At 55.2% G+C, this 17,056-nt stretch overlaps 1 protein-coding gene across 9 annotated transcripts in view; it reads right to left on the bottom strand.

Moving 5' to 3' along the window:
• Nucleotides 1–15,775, bottom strand: part of COL13A1 (collagen type XIII alpha 1 chain) — an 80,354-nt gene extending 64,579 nt beyond the window's left edge. For all 9 annotated transcript variants that reach the window (XM_072823404.1, XM_072823405.1, XM_072823408.1 and 6 more), the window contains exons 1-6: nt 15,751–15,775; nt 12,822–12,857; nt 10,277–10,303; nt 8,183–8,233; nt 1,333–1,368; nt 493–519 (exon numbers count right to left, since the gene is read on the bottom strand). In XM_072823404.1, the coding sequence (XP_072679505.1) occupies nt 493–519; nt 1,333–1,368; nt 8,183–8,233; nt 10,277–10,303; nt 12,822–12,836 (156 nt within the window). In that variant the 5' untranslated portion in view covers nt 12,837–12,857; nt 15,751–15,775. The remainder of the gene's footprint in view (nt 1–492; nt 520–1,332; nt 1,369–8,182; nt 8,234–10,276; nt 10,304–12,821; nt 12,858–15,750) is intronic.
• Nucleotides 15,776–17,056: the final 1,281 nt, after the last annotated feature.

Here is a 17,056-nt window from a genome sequence, read left to right as displayed (position 1 = left end):
TGTGGATGGGGACCCAGACTCCATGTGGACTTGGGTGTACATGGGTCCCAACAGGGATGGGAGACCCGAGGAGACAGGGAGGGGCAGGCGACCTGGTAGTGCTGGGGGCAGGTGTGAGCGGGTGCCCAGGCTCCAGTTAGAGCCAGCAGCCTGAGCCCTCCACCCCTCTTCCCTCCAGGCTGCGTCCTTGCCTCACTCCCTAACATAGCCCCTTCCAAGGGCACCTCAGAAACACCAGCTTCTAGGGGTGGCTCTTGCCCAGGATGTTGAGAGCCCAGCTTGACGGTCATGGACTTGTGCCCAGGGGAGGCCCACTGGGGTCGGGGGGCCCTTCCCGCCTCCCACTGATGACAATATCCCACCCCAGGAACTTGTCATTCCATCTGGAGCTTCTCTCATGGAGTTAGGGTCTTGCAGAGGGCTAAGGACCCAGGGTTAGTGACCTGGGTTAAGTCAGGGAGAAGAGCTTACAGCCCCAGAGGGTCTACTCACCGGTTTGCCGTCTAGCCCAATGGGACCCTGAAAGAGGAAAGAAGCCACATTAAAGACAGCATCACAGGTGTCCTGCCGTAGAGGCAGCCTGGGCAGTGGTCAAGGACACAGGCTCTGGACTCCCAAGAAAAGTTCAAGTGTCTGCTTGACCACTTACTGGTTATGTGACCACGGGTAAACTTAGGCCTCAATTTCTTATCCTAAAATGGGGAAAATAGAGTCTTCCATGAAGGGAGAGTGTCTTTGTGAGGAGTGAACGAAATGCCACCTGTCCAGTGCCCGGCACGAGAGACAAGCTGATGGATGAGAGTCACTGTGGCAATCACAGATCTCCTCCTCATTCCGAGTGGCAAGTGAGCTGGATGTTTCTAGAAAGCCTGGGGCTGGCCAGCACCAGGGCCTGCAGAAAAGGAGAGCTAGCCACTCCCCTGCCTTCCCTCTCAGAGCCGGGTTTAGATCCCTGGGGCAGGGGTCACAGGACATCCAGGGGGCCACCTCACTGTCTCCTGTAGGTGGATCTCTCCAGACCAGCTTGGGGGTTGCTTCCCGGAGGTGCATCATCTCTTTCACGTTCCAGTGTCCTGCTGGGTTTACCTAGCCTGTGACTTTGCTCACTTGTCCCCGTCCTACTGTCTCTTCATTTCCCTAAGGGTTTCCCTGTCCTCTCTTGCACTCTGGGCCAAGTGCCAGCTACTCTCAGTTGCTCTCTGTGAGAGGCTGCAGGAAAGGGTCCTTACTGACCCGAGTTTGGAAGGTCAAGAGCTGGCCCCACATGAAGTTTAACCCAGTCAGGCCCAGGGGTCACCGGGGACACAGCTAACCTCAGCCCTCCCGACTTACCGGAAATCCAGGAAAACCTCGAGTGCCCGGCTGACCCTGGAAAGAGCGGGAGAAGAGTGAGGATGGGTGAAGAGGGGATGAAGCGAATCTGAGTCCCCAGGTTCGCCTCTGCCCCCAGCGGGCAGGTGGTTTCTGTCCCCCTCTCCTGGGGTCCTCCATGGGAGATACTTCGCACAGCGAGCTGGCTAGCAGGGAGGATGGAGAAGGATGGACACGAACACCAGGGAAACGTCCTCCAGGGGCTGGGGGGTGGGGGGGAGAAAGGGAGGAGGGGCCCAGCATCCTTCAGGTCTTCCTGGGAAGTAGCCCCAAGAGCTCCTGCCTGCCTCCCTGCCCTGAACCCCACGTGTGAACAGGTGGCTGGACAGCAGGACAGCGGGGACTGGCCTGCTGCACCCTGAGCTCCTGGGCTGCGATCTCCTGAGTCCTTTATATTGACGCAGAAGCCGACCTGCACAGTGTGCGTTCGCAGGCCACACGGGTCAGATGGCTTGTTTTTTTCTCACCCTGGCCAGCCCCTTGGGTTGGACAATCTCTGTGCCCACTCACACCCGTTCTCCTGCAGGTGCAGAGTGCCACGCAGGTAGGAGTTTAGGCTGGAGGCTAGACGCCGCTGGTCACACCCCGGTGGCCTCTGCTCCAGCCTCGGGACAACAGAGATGTGCTGAGACGTCAGAAGAAGGGTGGGGCCGTGGGGACCCAGGGCTGGCGGGGCTGAGCGGGAGGTCAGGCTGGTGGTCCCCTCGCCTCATGGGTCATTCACCGTGTAAGCCCTGATCACGCCGCATCTCCCCCATGCCTTGCTCGTGCACATGGCTCCCCTGCTTTCCCTGGACACACACCCCATCTTCCCCACGGTCAGCCCTCAGCTTGGAGTCTGGCTTTGACGGAGACGGTCACAACGTCCTCCCAAGCTTGGGCCTCCGAGTCTGGCAGGCGGAGCTGCAGTCCCACCTCCTGCAGCCGTGGCTGGGGGCTAAGTCCTTAGGCTTCCCTCTACTGATCCCTACGGGATGGGGACAACAGCGTACCCACACAGGGTCATTCCATCGCATCCGATCGTACTTGTAAAGGCTCCCTCAGTGGCAGCTGTCACCATTGAACCTATGGACGATTGTCCCTGCCCATCCGGAGGGGTCTTCCTTGAGGCCCAAGCAGGCAGTGTCCCAAAGCCTCTGCTCAGGGGACATGGCTGAGTGGGCCGGGGACTCTGCCGTCCGGGTGGGGGGATCGAAGTGGGGAGCGAGCCGTGGTGGCCCACGGGGTCGGGATGGGCTTGTGGCAGCAGCCTGGGGGAGGCGGAGGGAGGAGATGCCACTCACATGTCAGAGGGCCCCGGTCTTCGCTCCTCTCAAAGGTAAGTGATGCTAAGAATAGAACTAAGGAGAGAACCCTGAAACCGTGCGATGTGGCCTCTGGAACCTCGCAGTGTAAACTTCCAACTACTCTGCCGAGAGGCCTGAGGAAAAAGGTCAGCAGGAGAGGATTCCAAGAAACATCTTCAAGTCCCACTCCGGATAATGTTTACACAGTAGGGATAATCACATGGTTTACTAATTACAGAGCCTGCCCGGGAGCAGAATGCATCTCCCCGGCTCAGAGCCAAATCCAGAGCCAACCAGGGCTTTTTCGGGATCTTGGGAAGAATGTTGTCATTGACCGAGTGGAAACTGGGACTCTGCTTCCTGGAGATGCTGGGCTGCGGAAGGCACTCTCGGAGGCCTGGAACTGGATTTTAATTTACATCTCTTCAATCACACGCTGAAGCTGGACATCTCTGCCAGTGTTTATGGGCCCGTCATTTACTTGCGAACCGCCTGTTTGTGTTCCTTACCGACAATCTGCCCTCGCTTGTTTGTCTCCCACTAACCTGAGGACAGAGCTCTTTGTCCAGGTTGGTAACTCTTTGAGAGTCGCGTGTGTCGCCAATATTCCTTCCACTTTGGCATTTGTCTTTTTCATGCTGTATTTCCTGCCTGATGGAAGTTTTACGTTTATGTCGACAGACTTATCGATCTTTTCCTAAGGCTCCTGGGTCTTATGCCATGTTTCCGAGGGCCTTCCCTGGTGCGGACTTCATAAATGTTTGCTCACGCTTTGTCCTCATATTTTATGGTTTCATGTTTTACATCCATTTGATATTTATTCTGATATAACAAGTGAGGCACAGATGCAGCTTTTTTTTTTTTTTGGCTTTACCTTTTGGTGAATGGCTTGTCCCCTATCCCAGCATCATCTCCTAAACAATCTATTTTTTTCTTCCTCCTGTGAAACAAAACTTTGCCATGGACTAACTTCCCAGATGAGTTTGGTTTTATATCTGGCCTCCTCGTTCTGTTCCATAGAGCTGCTCTGTTTTTATAATACATTTATATTTATTACATTTATTATTTTACATTTGATATCTAGTAGAACAATTGGTCCTGTCCTCCCCTCTTCCCCTTGCTCTATTTTTCAGAATTTTCCTGACATCCTTATGAAAGCTAACTTTTTTCCCAAATGAAATGAATATTATTCAGTTGGACTCCCCATCTGCCCATTCCAAGTCAATGCTGGGATAAATGGTAAAAAATGAAGAAACATTCAACAGATATATCCCATTCCCCCGGCCTCCCATTCCAAGTCAATGCTGACTATCTTTCAAACAAGACCCCATGCCGGTCAGTGTTTAATCGCCAGCTGAGGTGACAGTGAGAGGGAGAGAAGAGTCTTGATTTGTACAGCATTTGCCAGTCTCTGGGGTGTAAATATACCTCCTACCCTGGGTGATTTTAAGCTATCAACATGATGCCACCGAACACAGAGTTGGTAGGGGGTGTTCTTGTGAGCTGAGTGAGCCAGCTCCAGCTCTGACCTCCAGCAGCAAATGGGATGTCCCTTTGGACATTACAAGGACATCCAATTCATCATGTTCCAGCTAGACTCATGTTCCCCAGCAAAATCTGCTCCCCTCTCTGGAGAAGGGCAGTTAATTGGCCAATTCCACCTACGAGAGGTCCTACCAGACCAGCCCTTGCTAAATGCATGTGCCTACCAGCCAGTCCCTGACCTGCAGCCGCTTCTAAACATGTTTCACGCCCGAGCAGGGAGGGGCAGGAGATCTTTTTAAACTGCAAATCTGCGGGATGCCTGAGTGGTTCAGTGGTTGAACATCTGCCTTTGGCTCAGGTCATGATCCCGGGGTCCTGAGATTGAGTCCTGCACTGGGCTCCCTGCCTGGAGCCTGCTTCTCCCTCTGCCTTTGTCTCTATCTCTCCCTGTGTGTCTCTCATGAATAAATAAATAAAATCTTAAAAAAATAAATAAACTACAAATCTGATCATGTCCATCCTCAGCTGAACACAAGCCAAGTGTTCTCCCCTGCCCTCAGGATAAAGTCCCGACTCCTGAAGACCCTGTCCAAGTACTTTCCAACTGGGCCCTTGCTCACCTCGTTGGCCTCACCCGATAACTTATAAGGAACTCTCTTACCTCAGGGTCTCCTCCCTCGCCTTACTAACTGGGCACTTCTACTCATTCTTGATCACAGTTTAGTTATCCTGCCTTCCTGGAAGCCTTCTCTGTCACCTCCACTCCAACTCAGGTCCCTCTTCCCTGTCTGCCCAGATCCCTAACCATCACGGCTGAGCATGGTCTATATTATAATCACTATGGGATTGCTCGTCTCTCTGCACAGGGACAAGCAGGCTGTGGTCCGATTTTCATTGTCTACTCAGCACCTAGCCTCCAGTTGGTGCCTAAAAAATATTAATGGGATGAAAAAATGAAGAAACATTCAACAGATATATCAACCCAGCATGGAGCACCTCCTTGTGAATGAGGGCTGGAAGTTCAGATGGCTCCTCCCAGACCCTGAAGACAAGCTGGGGGGCTCAGGGAGGGAGTGAGCTCCCCTTGAGATGGGGGGGGGGTGTTTCCTAGCTTGGAAGATGACCTGCCCAGTGTCTGCCGGGCCAGCCAGTGTTCCGGCCTCCCCTTGCTTTAATGGGGCACACCACTCTAGCATCTTGCCTCATTGGAATGTGAACTATCCTTTTCCAAAGTTCCTGGCTGGTTCCCCCTTGGCTCAGACTATTTCAGAAGAAGCTCCAAGAGAGGAGGCAGGTGGCCCTGGGAGTGGCAAGGCTGGTTCTTATTAGGAGCATTTCTTCTTTTTTTTTAATTTTGATTTTTTAAAATTTAAATTCAATTGGCCAACATATAGTACATCATTAATTTCAGATGTAGTTTTCAATAATTCATTAGTTGCAAATAACACCCATTGCATTTATTCTGAGCCCCTTCTGGCTGAATGGAAAGCCACATGTTCCCTATAATCCTTGGCCACAGAGGGCTTGCCCACTTGACCTCTCTCCCTTAGTGACAGACGTCCCCTTTGTCTTCCCCTCACCCTCTGTTTTCACCAGCTCTGGGTGGCTTCCCGGGAGGAGTTGAGGTGGTCTCCCTGGTCTTTCGAGAGGACTCAGCAGGGACGCCCCAGTCACCTGGGTGATGGTCACCCACAAAGGCCAAAGTAGAAGCAGGCTGGGCTTAACCCAGCCCTATACACTTCTCCTACCACCAAGTCTGTACCCACATGGAGAACTGTTTCTTCTCCTGAAGGTAAATATCTCTTTTAAACAGTAGAGCTTGAAACCTGGAAGGAAGGGTTGCAGCAAGAATGCTGGCTTTGGAATGAGATGGACCTGGCCCAACCCCAGCTCCAGCATTGGCTAGCTGAGTGAGCTCAGGTGAGTTATGAAACTCTCATCTCCTTCTCTGGGAGATGGGTTGGCGGGCCTGCCCCACAGCTTTGTTGGGAGGGCTGATGGAGGCCCGGGCACAGGTGGGCTCTCAGCGCAGGACGGGTGCCCAGGGGATGGAATTTATCACCAGTATCTAAACAGAAGGTACTTTTCACCACTAGAGTCAAACCCAGTGGAGGGGCTATGGTTCCTGATTGGGCCCACTGGGCTGGAGCCAAGGGCACTGAGGCAGACCGCTGCCCCTGAGTATGTTCTCCACGGGGGGCCTTTCCAACAACTCTTAGGTAGCTCATTGGCATCATACCACCGAGAGGGTATTGGAGGACCAGCGTGAGCCACACAATGGAATCTGGGGTCAGCCTGGGTGGCAATCAGAGGCGGTGGCCAAGGGGTAGGGCCTGTGTTCTGCTGCTCTTCTGTTCACCCAACAGGCCTGCCCACACTTGGTCCTGGCCTTTAGAACCTGGGGACTGGCTCTCTCTGTGACCTTCTCTGAGACCTTCTCTGAGACCTGCTCCTCTCTAGAGGCCCCCTGGCTGAGTACCACCGTTGTCCGGAATGGCTGGGCTTGGGGCATCCACAGGGTGGCTCCTCTAACACACACAGAAGCTACAGCCCATCGGTGCAGTGGCCACATGGGCTCAGAAACACAGATGCTGGTAAGCAAGCGGCCTGGGGGTCTGCTACGGCAGTGAGGGTCCAAGGAGCAGACTCTGAACCACACGGCCTGGCTGAATCACTGAATCTCAGCGTGGCCACACTCTAGTGAAGGATCCTGGGCAAGTCACTCAGCCTCTCTGTGCCGGGCTTTTCTCATCCATGAAACAGAGGTGCTGATCATACCTACCGGTGGGGTTGGTGTGAGGATTCAGTGAGTTGCAGTGTGTAATGGTCTTAGGATGCTGCCTGCCAGATTCACTGCCAAGGGTGACCCTAATCAGAGGAAATCTTGCCTAGGAGGCTGGATCTCTGCAGCCCACAGCCCTTCCAAGCCTGCCTCCAGCCTTTGCCCTTGACCTGCCTGCCAGCCCTGCTCCCCAGCCCCTAGCCCTGCCCTTTGGCTCCCCGCTTTGACCCGCCCTCCACCTCCAAGCAGCCCTGAAGGGTTGACCCTCTGCTCCTCGCTCTCAGCACAGCCCCTCTTTTGGGTGTGACTTAGCAATGTGCTCTCTGAACCCTATCCCTAGACTAGGGGTAGGAGATGCTCCTGCTTCCCACTGGCTCCCTCTGGTGAAGGCAGGGGAATGGGCAGGCTGGACTCCACACTTCCGTTGGGCTAGCCTCACACTCCCAGAGGGTAGCTGTCTGCTTCCCTCACCCTCTCACTGTGTAGGGAAGGAAAAGTGCACAGCAGAGCATGGTGATGATGGCCTGATCTATGGTGGAAGCCCTGGATGTCAAGCATTTAGGTTCTAGTCCTGCCCCAGTCTCTGTGTGTGAGCCTCTGGCCCCTCTCTGGGCCTCAGTTTCCCCTTCTGAGGGGGCTGTGCTAGATCATCACTGAGGTCCTTTCTACCTGACATTTGGTGATTGTACCGAAGCCCTGTGGTTTGGGCTCTTCCCATAGTCATGATATCTTCCCACATCATCACCTATGTTCCCTTTTGGTCCCTAAGGAAACCTATCTGAGGGGAAGCCTCTGATTTCTGGGCCACTGGATAGAGGCTACTAAGAATCAGGACCCAGCAGTGTACATAGGAAGGAGACTTTGAAGACGAGTGGTGGGTCGGGCCTCTGCTGACACCAGGAGTGGGTGCTTGGGGCAACGGATCTGGATGCTGGATATCTGCTCCAGGGGCTTCTGGAAGCAAGACTTGTCCCCTGGAAAGCTGGAGCATGCCATCTGGGGAGGAACAAGTGCTTTCTCCCCTGCCTGTAAACAGCAAGGCCACCTCATAGCTGCCGGTTTCCTGGCCAAAGGGTGGCCCTCGCGAACCCTCCTGAGAGGGTGTAATTTAGGTCTATTTAGGCAGGCCTGGCCTGGCTGACCACATCACAGGCGGTGGCCACCAGGCCCAGAGGCACAGCCAGGACTTGCCCCTCCACCGGAGCCCTTGTCATTAACTGGCCCATCCCCCACCCTGAAGAAGAGAAAAACCACTTACAGGGGGGCCGCGGGGGCCGATGATGGACATGCCGGCATCTCCTGGGGCCCCCTGTGGGAGAGAGAGAGACAGGAGAGGGAGAGGGAGAGGGGTAGGGATGGGAGGGGAGAGGAAGGAGCTGGCAGGTGGGGAAGGGGTGCAGGGTGGGTGGGGTACCCAGCCAGAGGCAAGGTGAACAGGGGGGCAGAGGGTATGGAGGGAGGTGGGAGGATCCGAGGAGAGGAGGCACAGGGTGCATGGAGCATCCGGGAGGGAGAGAGAAGGGCAGCAGGAAGCAGGAGGAATGAAGAGGGAAGAGCAGTGAGCGGTAGCATAAGATGCGGGACCAGGGACAGAGGGAGGTGAGACCCCAGGCAGAGGAGGGAGGAAGGGGTGCAGCGCAGGGATGAGCAACAGGTAGCACAGGGAGGGGGAGGCACGCAGCTCAGCCACACCGCTCGGGCCCCAGAGGCCTCCCCCTTGCCCTGCCCTGCGCCCTCCAACCTGCCCCGGCCCCACCCAAGCTCAGAGCCCCTGAGGCCTTTGTCTCCACCCCAGCCCCCAAATGCCTGTGTGGCGCACACCAGGCAACAGGTGAACCCGGCTGCCCCATGGATGGCATTGCTCAGAACAGAGGGGGGGGGGCAAGACACACACTTTCAGCCCCGAGAGGATGGCGGCCACTGCTGAGCTGGGAGCTCCCAGTGCCATCCGAGGGTGGCCGAGCTGCCCAGATATCTACACCGTGTGCAGGCACGCATGTGGGTGCTGGGGGCAGGAGGGGCGACACAAAGATGAAGGTGTATGGGATGCAGATGGGGGTCGGAGATGATGCTCTGGCGGAAGGACCTGGACCCGGCCCTGCTGGGAGGAGGGCTGGATGCTGCTTCCCACCAGGAATCCCCCCTCCTGGCAGAGGAAACGCCCGGGACCTCACTCCCAGGTCTCCCAGGCAAGTCCCAGACCCTCTCCCAGCCCCCAGCCGTCCTCTGTGAACTGGGTGCTGAGGGCTGCTCTGCTGCTACCTTTGGAAGCAAAGGACCTAAATGCATTTGTGACTGTCATGCCTCACACGTAGGTGAGCAGTGATCTCGAATTTGTAACTGTCTGTACCACGGCAATGATACAGCAATTGTTACACAAGGCAGGATAGTGTAATGAAGCCTAGCTCTGCTCCCTCCCGCTATGTCACCTTGGGCTACTTAACCTCCTTCTGCCTCAGTTTCCTTATCTGTGCAAGGAGAGGGATAATAGCACCTGTCTCATAGGATGGCTGTGCAAGTTTCACGAGATAATGTTGTAAAGGGCTTAAGACTGTGCCTGGCGCATGATGGGGCCAGCAAATGTTTGCAATTATCCCTTTGCAATGATCGATCGATCATGTCCCTCGTCTTTCTCCCAGGCAGCCTGGAGCCCCAGGAGGGGACCCTCTGGGGTGGGACCGAGCGACAGCCTTTGTCCCGTTTGGAGGACAGCATAGCGCAATGGTGAGGAACCCCAGCCTTGGAGTCAGACACGCCGGGGCTCTTCTCTGGCTCTGTCACTTGCTGCTGTGTGACCCTGGATCTGTGAAGCTGCCTCTCTGTGCTTCAGTTCTCCTTCATGTGAAGAAGAATATCAAAGCCTCCGTAGACGGGCTGTATCTGTGTTAGTTGGGAGAACAGAGGCAAAACCTCTGCACCTGGCAGTTTGTGCTTAGTACATCATAGTGCTAGTGTTTCACCGCCACTGTCATTATTTGGGAGATAGGGAGACGCTCAAGAAACACGCACTGCCACGTACAGGCAAGGAAGTACCCAGCTGGGCATCAGGAGGCCTGGCTTCCAGCCCGTGCTTGCCGTCATTATTGTTGTGGGATCTCCAGCAAGCCCCACCTCCTCTCTTGGCCTCAGTTTCCTTCTCTGTAAAGTGAACTGGTTAGACCCATGCAGCAGGGAAGCTGGGGCCTTGGCCAGGAGTCAGGGGCCTGGACGCTGGGCCAGGAGAGCCTGTGAGGGCAGAGTGCTGGGGCCTGCCGGCTGGGGGAAGGCTGAAATGGGGGCCTCTGAAAGCACCCCCAAGAGTCCAAGGGGAAGACACTGGGGCCGAAGGGTGGTGGGCAGAGTGAGGACTCACCTTCTCGCCTGGTTGGCCCTTTACTCCCTGGGGCAGCCACATGCAACACAGAGTGTAGAGGAGAGAGGGGGAGAGAAAAAAGAAAGGGTAAGAGAGAGGCACACACACAGGAGTCTGTGCTCATGGCACAGTGACCAAACGAAAGAAATCGCCGTGAGATAAGAAACAGAACAAAACACAACATAGGTGTTGACACGTGACAGGTCCCATGTCCGACAAGCACAGTGCACGATGGCTGTTGCCTCTCCCTGGGGCCTGGCCCCAGCCACCAGCTGTCCCAGATAACAGAGAGAAACAGTGGCAGGAGCCTTAAGAGACCCTCTCGAAGTGTGTGTGTGTGTGTGTGTGTGTGTGAGAGAGAGAGAGAGAGAGACCCACCCAGGTCAGAAAATCTTCCTGAGAAGCCATGTCGCCAGCTGACTGGGTCACTTGAGGTGTTGGGGGTGGTGAGGGTAAGGGGCACTTGCCCAAGGACTGTGCTGTGAGGTGGAGTTTAGTTGGTTTGAAGGTCCAGCTGAGAGCCAAGCACAAAGTTTTGCCGAGCTACACACGCCGGGAGACATCGGGGTGGGCCAGGCAAGGTGGTAGGGGAGGGAAGACAGGAATACGGGATGGACAGTAGGGCATAGACACTTGGGAGGATGGAGGATGGGGGGATGGGTCTGGGGTGCAATCAGCAGACAGACAGCTCCAATCTACCCGAATCCACTGAAGCCAGTGGGGCCAACTCTGCTGAACCACAGGAGCAATTCATGCATTTCACACCCACTGACCACCCTAGGCCTTATCAGAAGGCTCAGGGCCAGGACTCCTGCTGGGCAGCCAAATGGGTCCATTGTCACATTTAAAATAGCACAAGCAGCGTGAAAACCCCCAAGTGGCTTGAAAACAGCCTTGTGTCAAAAAATGGGGGACCTCCTGTGCTCCCACCCCATGCCCCCACCGCTGAGGGTGAGAACTCAGCTCAGATGGACACTTCCCGAAGACCCACGTCCACAAGAGTCCAAGAAGGAGGGCAGGAGGGGGCAGGCCTTTGCATTTTGCAGCTGTCCCTGTGGGCTGGCAGCGACACTCAGGGTGGAGAGTCCCGGAGCCTACTTGTTAGGAACCAGGACCTTGGCCTCTGACAGTCAGCTTGGGTACAACGTCCAGCTCCACAACACGCCCCCAACCCAGGCCGACTGAGTCTCAACATGGAAGGCTACAGTGGAGAACGTGCCCGGCCCAGGCCGCAGCACGGCGAGCCCCTGAGAAGGGCTGGCTGGCTGCTTTCTCTCTGCTCCACATGGGAAAGGACCAGGGATGGCTTGGGAGACCCGGGGTTTGGAATTAGAGACCTGAAGCAGAGGGACAGGGTCACTTAGCATCTGAGCCTCGGGGGTCCCATCTGAAAAATGGGGGTGGAAGCTGTGCCTGCTGCGGGCAGTTCTGGGGACCCTGAACCCGCTAATCTAATGCATGTGAGGCTCTGAGCACAACACCCAGCATGTAGTGAGCGCTCTCCAGTGTTAGCTGAGATCTGGGTGCCTTCTCTCCAAGCACGGGGCTCACCCCAGGCAAGCAAACCCACACCAGGTTTAAGGCCAACCCATGAGGAGGTGAGGTCAAGAGGCAAGACATGTGAGTGGCATGGAAGGATGATGTGGGGGGCATTCGGGCCACCCGGGAGCCAGGGTGCAGGATGAGGCTGATGGCTGGCAGGGTGTCAGGGGTAGACGGGGAGAGTAGCTTGGGCACATCCTAGACTCACTGGGTGCTGGTGAGGCCAGTGTGTGGCCAGCACTCCATTGGGCCACCATCAGTGCCTGGGCTGCCCTTTCTAGTTCCTTGGAGGGCTAGCAGCCACCCCGGGACACGCCTGGTGCTGGGGCCCCAAGGCCGAGTGCCAGCCTCCCCATTTCTGAGCTGTACCCTCCCTGTGGAACATTCCTGTTTCCCTGTCTTCATCTTAAGTTTTCAGCAGGAAACATTCAGTGTCTAACTTCCAGCCTCTTGGTGAGGATTTGGAGGCACCACCTGGGAGCCAGCCCTGTCTCCAGAAGCTTCTGGCCTCTGCCTACGGAGGATGTTTCTGGAAGCCAGCCCCACTGCAGCTTCCATAGGGCATCTTGAGGCTGCATTTCTCACCATCTGTTGCTGCCCTTGCTGGGGGGTGGTGGTGGTGGTTGCAGAGCAGCTGGAGATCTGAGGGTGATGGGGGCGGGGGTGGGGGGGATGGAGGGGGTGGGAGTCCTCCTGACGTCAGGAGCGGCTTGGGCCTCATCCTGTCACCCGGTGGGTGATCGACAAAGAACTTTCTCAGTGCCATTTCTTGGATTTTCCCTCTGCCATGGCAGCTGTCTGGAGAGTAAAGTCATACTGCAAGATCTGAAGGACCGGAATAAAGCTTCTTCCCTCCTGTCCCTCTCTGAAGCTGACTTGGGTAGGGGGAAGAGAGAGGTCTGACCACTCCTTGGGGCTGGGGAGGTTGCCATAGTTTGGAGGACAAGCCAGCACGAAGAAGCAAGCAGTGGTCACCCAAGCAGGTGCAAATGTACCAACTCACCACACGTCCAGGCATCCCAATGGCACCTTTGTCCCCCTGATGAAGGAGGCAGAAACAATTAGATGTGGCAGGAGCAGGGCCAGCACGTGAAGGACCCCATGGGCTGGCTACGTACCCAAGACCTGCTTTGCGTGGGCAGTCGGGACGGAGCCCAGGTGTCGTGTGGAAGAAGCTGCCCACTCAGCCCCCAAGGACTGTTAGGCAAGCAGCCACCCTGTGACGACCTGCACTCAGTGGTGCTGAGGAAAATGCACTAACATAGGAGTCTGGTTCCCAGCCTGAGCCTCGGTTGTCCTGTGTGTTTCATACGGGGTCCAAGGCCCTTCCTTCCTTAGACTTCTGCTGTCACAGTCTAGGCCAGCTGTCGCCAGGATGTGCTGGATCCTCAACCGGCTCAACTCCGAGGCAGAGCCGGGGGTGTGGTGGCCCCACGTGACAGGCGAGTGGTCTATGTGTGCCAGAGCCGAGGTGCAGTGCCCATGTCCCCCTGCTCCTCGCCAGGCCCTCCGTCTGAGAAGGCTACGACAGTCCTTTTCCCCGGCCCTCCTCTCGGCCACCCCCCTGCACCGACAGGAAGGATGGGGAGCCATGTGGATGCGGCTGCATCATGAGGTTCAGCTGCTCAGAGGGAACCACTTTGTTTTGTAGCCAGGGGTTACATTTTCTCACTCTGGAAATCTGTTTAGTAAGTTTTGTTCCTCTCGCTTTTGGTAGAAAATATTTTTTTGCAATCATACGTGTGCAGACATCATAAAATCTGGGGTGGGGTCTGGGGTTTGCTAGGAGTCTAGAAGGACGGAAAGCAAACGGGGCCAAAAATCAGACAGTGTTTGTCCCGGCTTCCTGGGCAGGAGGGAGATGGGCTTGTGGGTTCCCCTGAAGGGTGTGGGCATTTCTGGGGGGCAATTCTGTGACTGCTGACCCCACTGAAGCAACCTTGAGGGACAGTTAGCATCTCAAGATGTACGTAGATGTACGCGAGAACAGCAAGTAGCTTTGAAATTAGGTTCTTGTTACACACACAGGCCAGTGGTGTCTCTAGTTCACCCTTTGCAAAAAAGTAAACGGGGGTAGCAGCGTTGATCGTAAGCCCACATCTGTTTCTGTACCTTGCTGAGCCCCCACGTCTCTCTCAAGGGGCAGCTGGGAGGATGCTATGAGAAGGTGGGCCTGGAAAGCCTTCTCCTGGGGCTTGGCACCTGGTGAGTGTTGCATAAACTGTGTCTACAGGTAGTGAGCCCAGCACGGCCACGGGCAAGTGAATTTTACAAGCATGTTTGTACTTCACACGTTTTGCACTTCACAAGGGGCTGCCAGCAGCAGATCTTGCAGGTCACTCCCAGGTCCCCCCACGTAGAAGCACAAGGGGGACGGGACCATGACCTGTGGACCAGTGGTCTGCCCTTCCTGCTGGGGACACCAGGCCTGCCGCACACTGGCTGTGACACCCCCAACGGCCCACGCACTCTTGGGCTTTTGAATGATATTGCAGCATGTGTGTTTTGGTTTCTCTTTGGGTTCTTTTTAAAAACTAATGTTCTTTGCAGTCCTGGCCGTAAAATGCTCGGGTTAGGGACAGGCATGGAATGGCCAGAGACTGGGAACTCTGTGCAGCAGCCCCTGCTCTGTGAATTGCCCCCAAATGCTTTTAAAAGGTGGACGTTGTCAGAAAAACAAAAACAAAAACAAAAAAAAACAAAAAACAAAAAACAAAAAACAAAAAAAACCCCAAAGTCTGCCCACGTTCTCCCCAGTCATCTGATTTTTCCCCTCCTTGGATTTCATGGGACCGATTTGCCCATCCTCCTTTGCTCCGGGGCTCATCCTTACCGGGAGAGTTTCCAGTTTCGAGGCTAAACACCCTCCCACATGCATTTCATTAAGAAAGTCACTGCTGGACATGAATTCTAGAAGCTGCTAGATTAGTCAAGAGGTTACGGTATAATTCATGTCTAAAAGAAGAGTAGCTGGGATGCCCAGAAGGGTCTGGCATCCAGTGGATGTGGCCCTGGGTGCCGGAAGGGTAGCCCGGTGCCAGTCCTGGCTCACGCTCCATACCTGGCCTCGCCCTCAGCCTGGCTACCACATCTTGCCTGACTCGCCAGCCATCCCAGGGCCCACAGTATCTAGCACTCAGTGCATCTATGCCCCAGGCTACATCCCACAGAGCCATGTCTTTGAAGACTTTAAAGACTGTTCTCAGGTGTCAAGCACGGACCACAGGAAACAGAGGTACGAAATGTGTGTGACAGCATGGGCCCCTCCATAGGTCTAAACTGAAGCTTGGACAATTGGACAAGGTATTTTACCTCTGTGGGCCTCAGTGTCCTCATCCATAAAATGGGTATGATAATAGCCATTTCACTGAGTCGTCAAACAAATCAAATATATGAAGAGCGATTAGCATAGTGCCTGGCCTATCGTAGGGTTGCAATAAGAGGTGGCTCTTAGTCTATTAGTATTACTTCTACTTTCAATCCAAAGTCTCCATGGTTACTGGACTCAGCCTCTCTAGCATCCAGAAATGGTAACTAGGCCGGGTGGTTGGGGGGATGACAAAGTTTTTGTGTCTCTTCTTACCAGATGTCATAGGACAAAGGAAGGACAGTGGTCTTAGGCTAAGCTGGTAGGTAGGAGGATAGCCAGTGAAGGTCAGTGGGCTGCCTCCCCTTCCAGCCCCCCCTTAGAGGACCTTCAGTCTAGAGGTCAGGTCCAGCCTTGGAAGGGCCTGTGTGCTGTCATCTGCCTGCCTGGGGCCCCAGAGGGGCTACCCAGGAGCTTCCCTCTCAGCTGGAGGTTAGAGGTGCTAGAGCGAGGCCTTTCACCCAGACACGCCTGAAGGAAAGCAGCCACCCAACCTAGCCAGCCCTGGGGTCGAGGAGAGCAGACAAGAGAGACACGAAGGAAGGAAGAAACGAAAGCTACTTACTGGGAGGCCAGGTCTTCCAGCGGGACCCTGAAATTGAGGGAGAGAGAGAGAGATTTATGAAGGTCAAGGTATTAACACCTGAGCATTCCACACTGCCCAACTAGCTATGTGGCCTGATGTCACTTGTGCTCTAGGAGCCTCTGTTATTTTATGAATGAAAAGAAGGCAGGACCTTGATCACTAAGCTTCCTTTCAGTTTTAGCATTCACTCATTCATTTATTCATTCAGAAAAGCAGTTAGTGGGGGGTCTCCTCTGTGTCAGACCCAGGGAAGGTGCAAGGAAAAGAAAGACAAGAATGTCCCCTCCCATGTCTCTGCTCCTCATAACTCAAGGATCACTAGGGCCGTGGGCCTCACCAACACCTCCCCTTCCTTGAAGCCTGTCCGTCTCAGTCAGTGCGATAGTCTGTCCACCATGCGTGCATGCTGGCGCTGGCCTGGAAAGGGCCTGAGGGGGCTGGGTCTTCCCTGTCCTACCATGCAGAAGTCAGATGCCCACTCTGGCGAAGCACATCTGCCAGGAGATGCTTCTGCTGGACAAGCTGTGCCCTTGGAACATGGCTGTGGGGCCAGGGGAAGGGGGGCACCCCAGAGGGCCTCTTCCCCTTTCTTGGGTTGGTGAGGGAGGCAGTGGGACGTCCCTCCTCTAATGCCTCCAACCAGCTTCAGACCTCTCCACGATGAGCCAGTGCTGGGCACGAGGCAGGAACCTGGTTCCCATCATATGTGGGGCCCGGCCCTGTGTGGTTCCAGAAGCCTGTCTTCATGGACCACAGCAGTGTCTTTCAGCCCTATCCCCATTATCCCAGTACTCTTGCCTGGCACAGTTCTGGGCACAGACTAAAGGCTCCGTGTGATGGATCTGAAATCCCAGTGGAAAAGGAAGACCTTTAACAAAATGTACGTTAGTGCTGGTAACGACCACGGAGCAACGTGCAGAGCCGATGGCTTGAGAACCAAGCAAATCCCAAGAAAATCATGTCTTTTTAGGTCTGGCACTCAACTTCCAGGTGGCTCTGCTACAAGAGGGTGGCTGAGAAACTGCTCAGAAGGGGCCTTGGGAGCATCAGGGAGCACCTGGTGAAGGGGAGGAAACACCTGGAGAGAGCTTTTGGCGCAGAGATGCTGCACTGGCAGGGCTGGGGCACGGGTCCCGGGGACATGGTAACAGAGACAGCAGGAAGGATTTAGTGACAAACACGGGCTCGGAGTCAGCCTGCCTGTGCTCGTTCCCAGCTCTGTCACTTCCTCCTTGGTACCTTAACAAGCTGCTAGGCCTCCCTGTATCTCAGTTTCCTCATCTCG

This window comes from Canis lupus, chromosome 4, assembly GCF_048164855.1.
Source record: "Canis lupus baileyi chromosome 4, mCanLup2.hap1, whole genome shotgun sequence".
Taxonomy (NCBI): Eukaryota; Metazoa; Chordata; class Mammalia; order Carnivora; family Canidae; genus Canis; species Canis lupus.
Note: the sequence above shows the minus strand (reverse complement) of the source record. Positions and strands in the feature narration are given on the sequence as shown.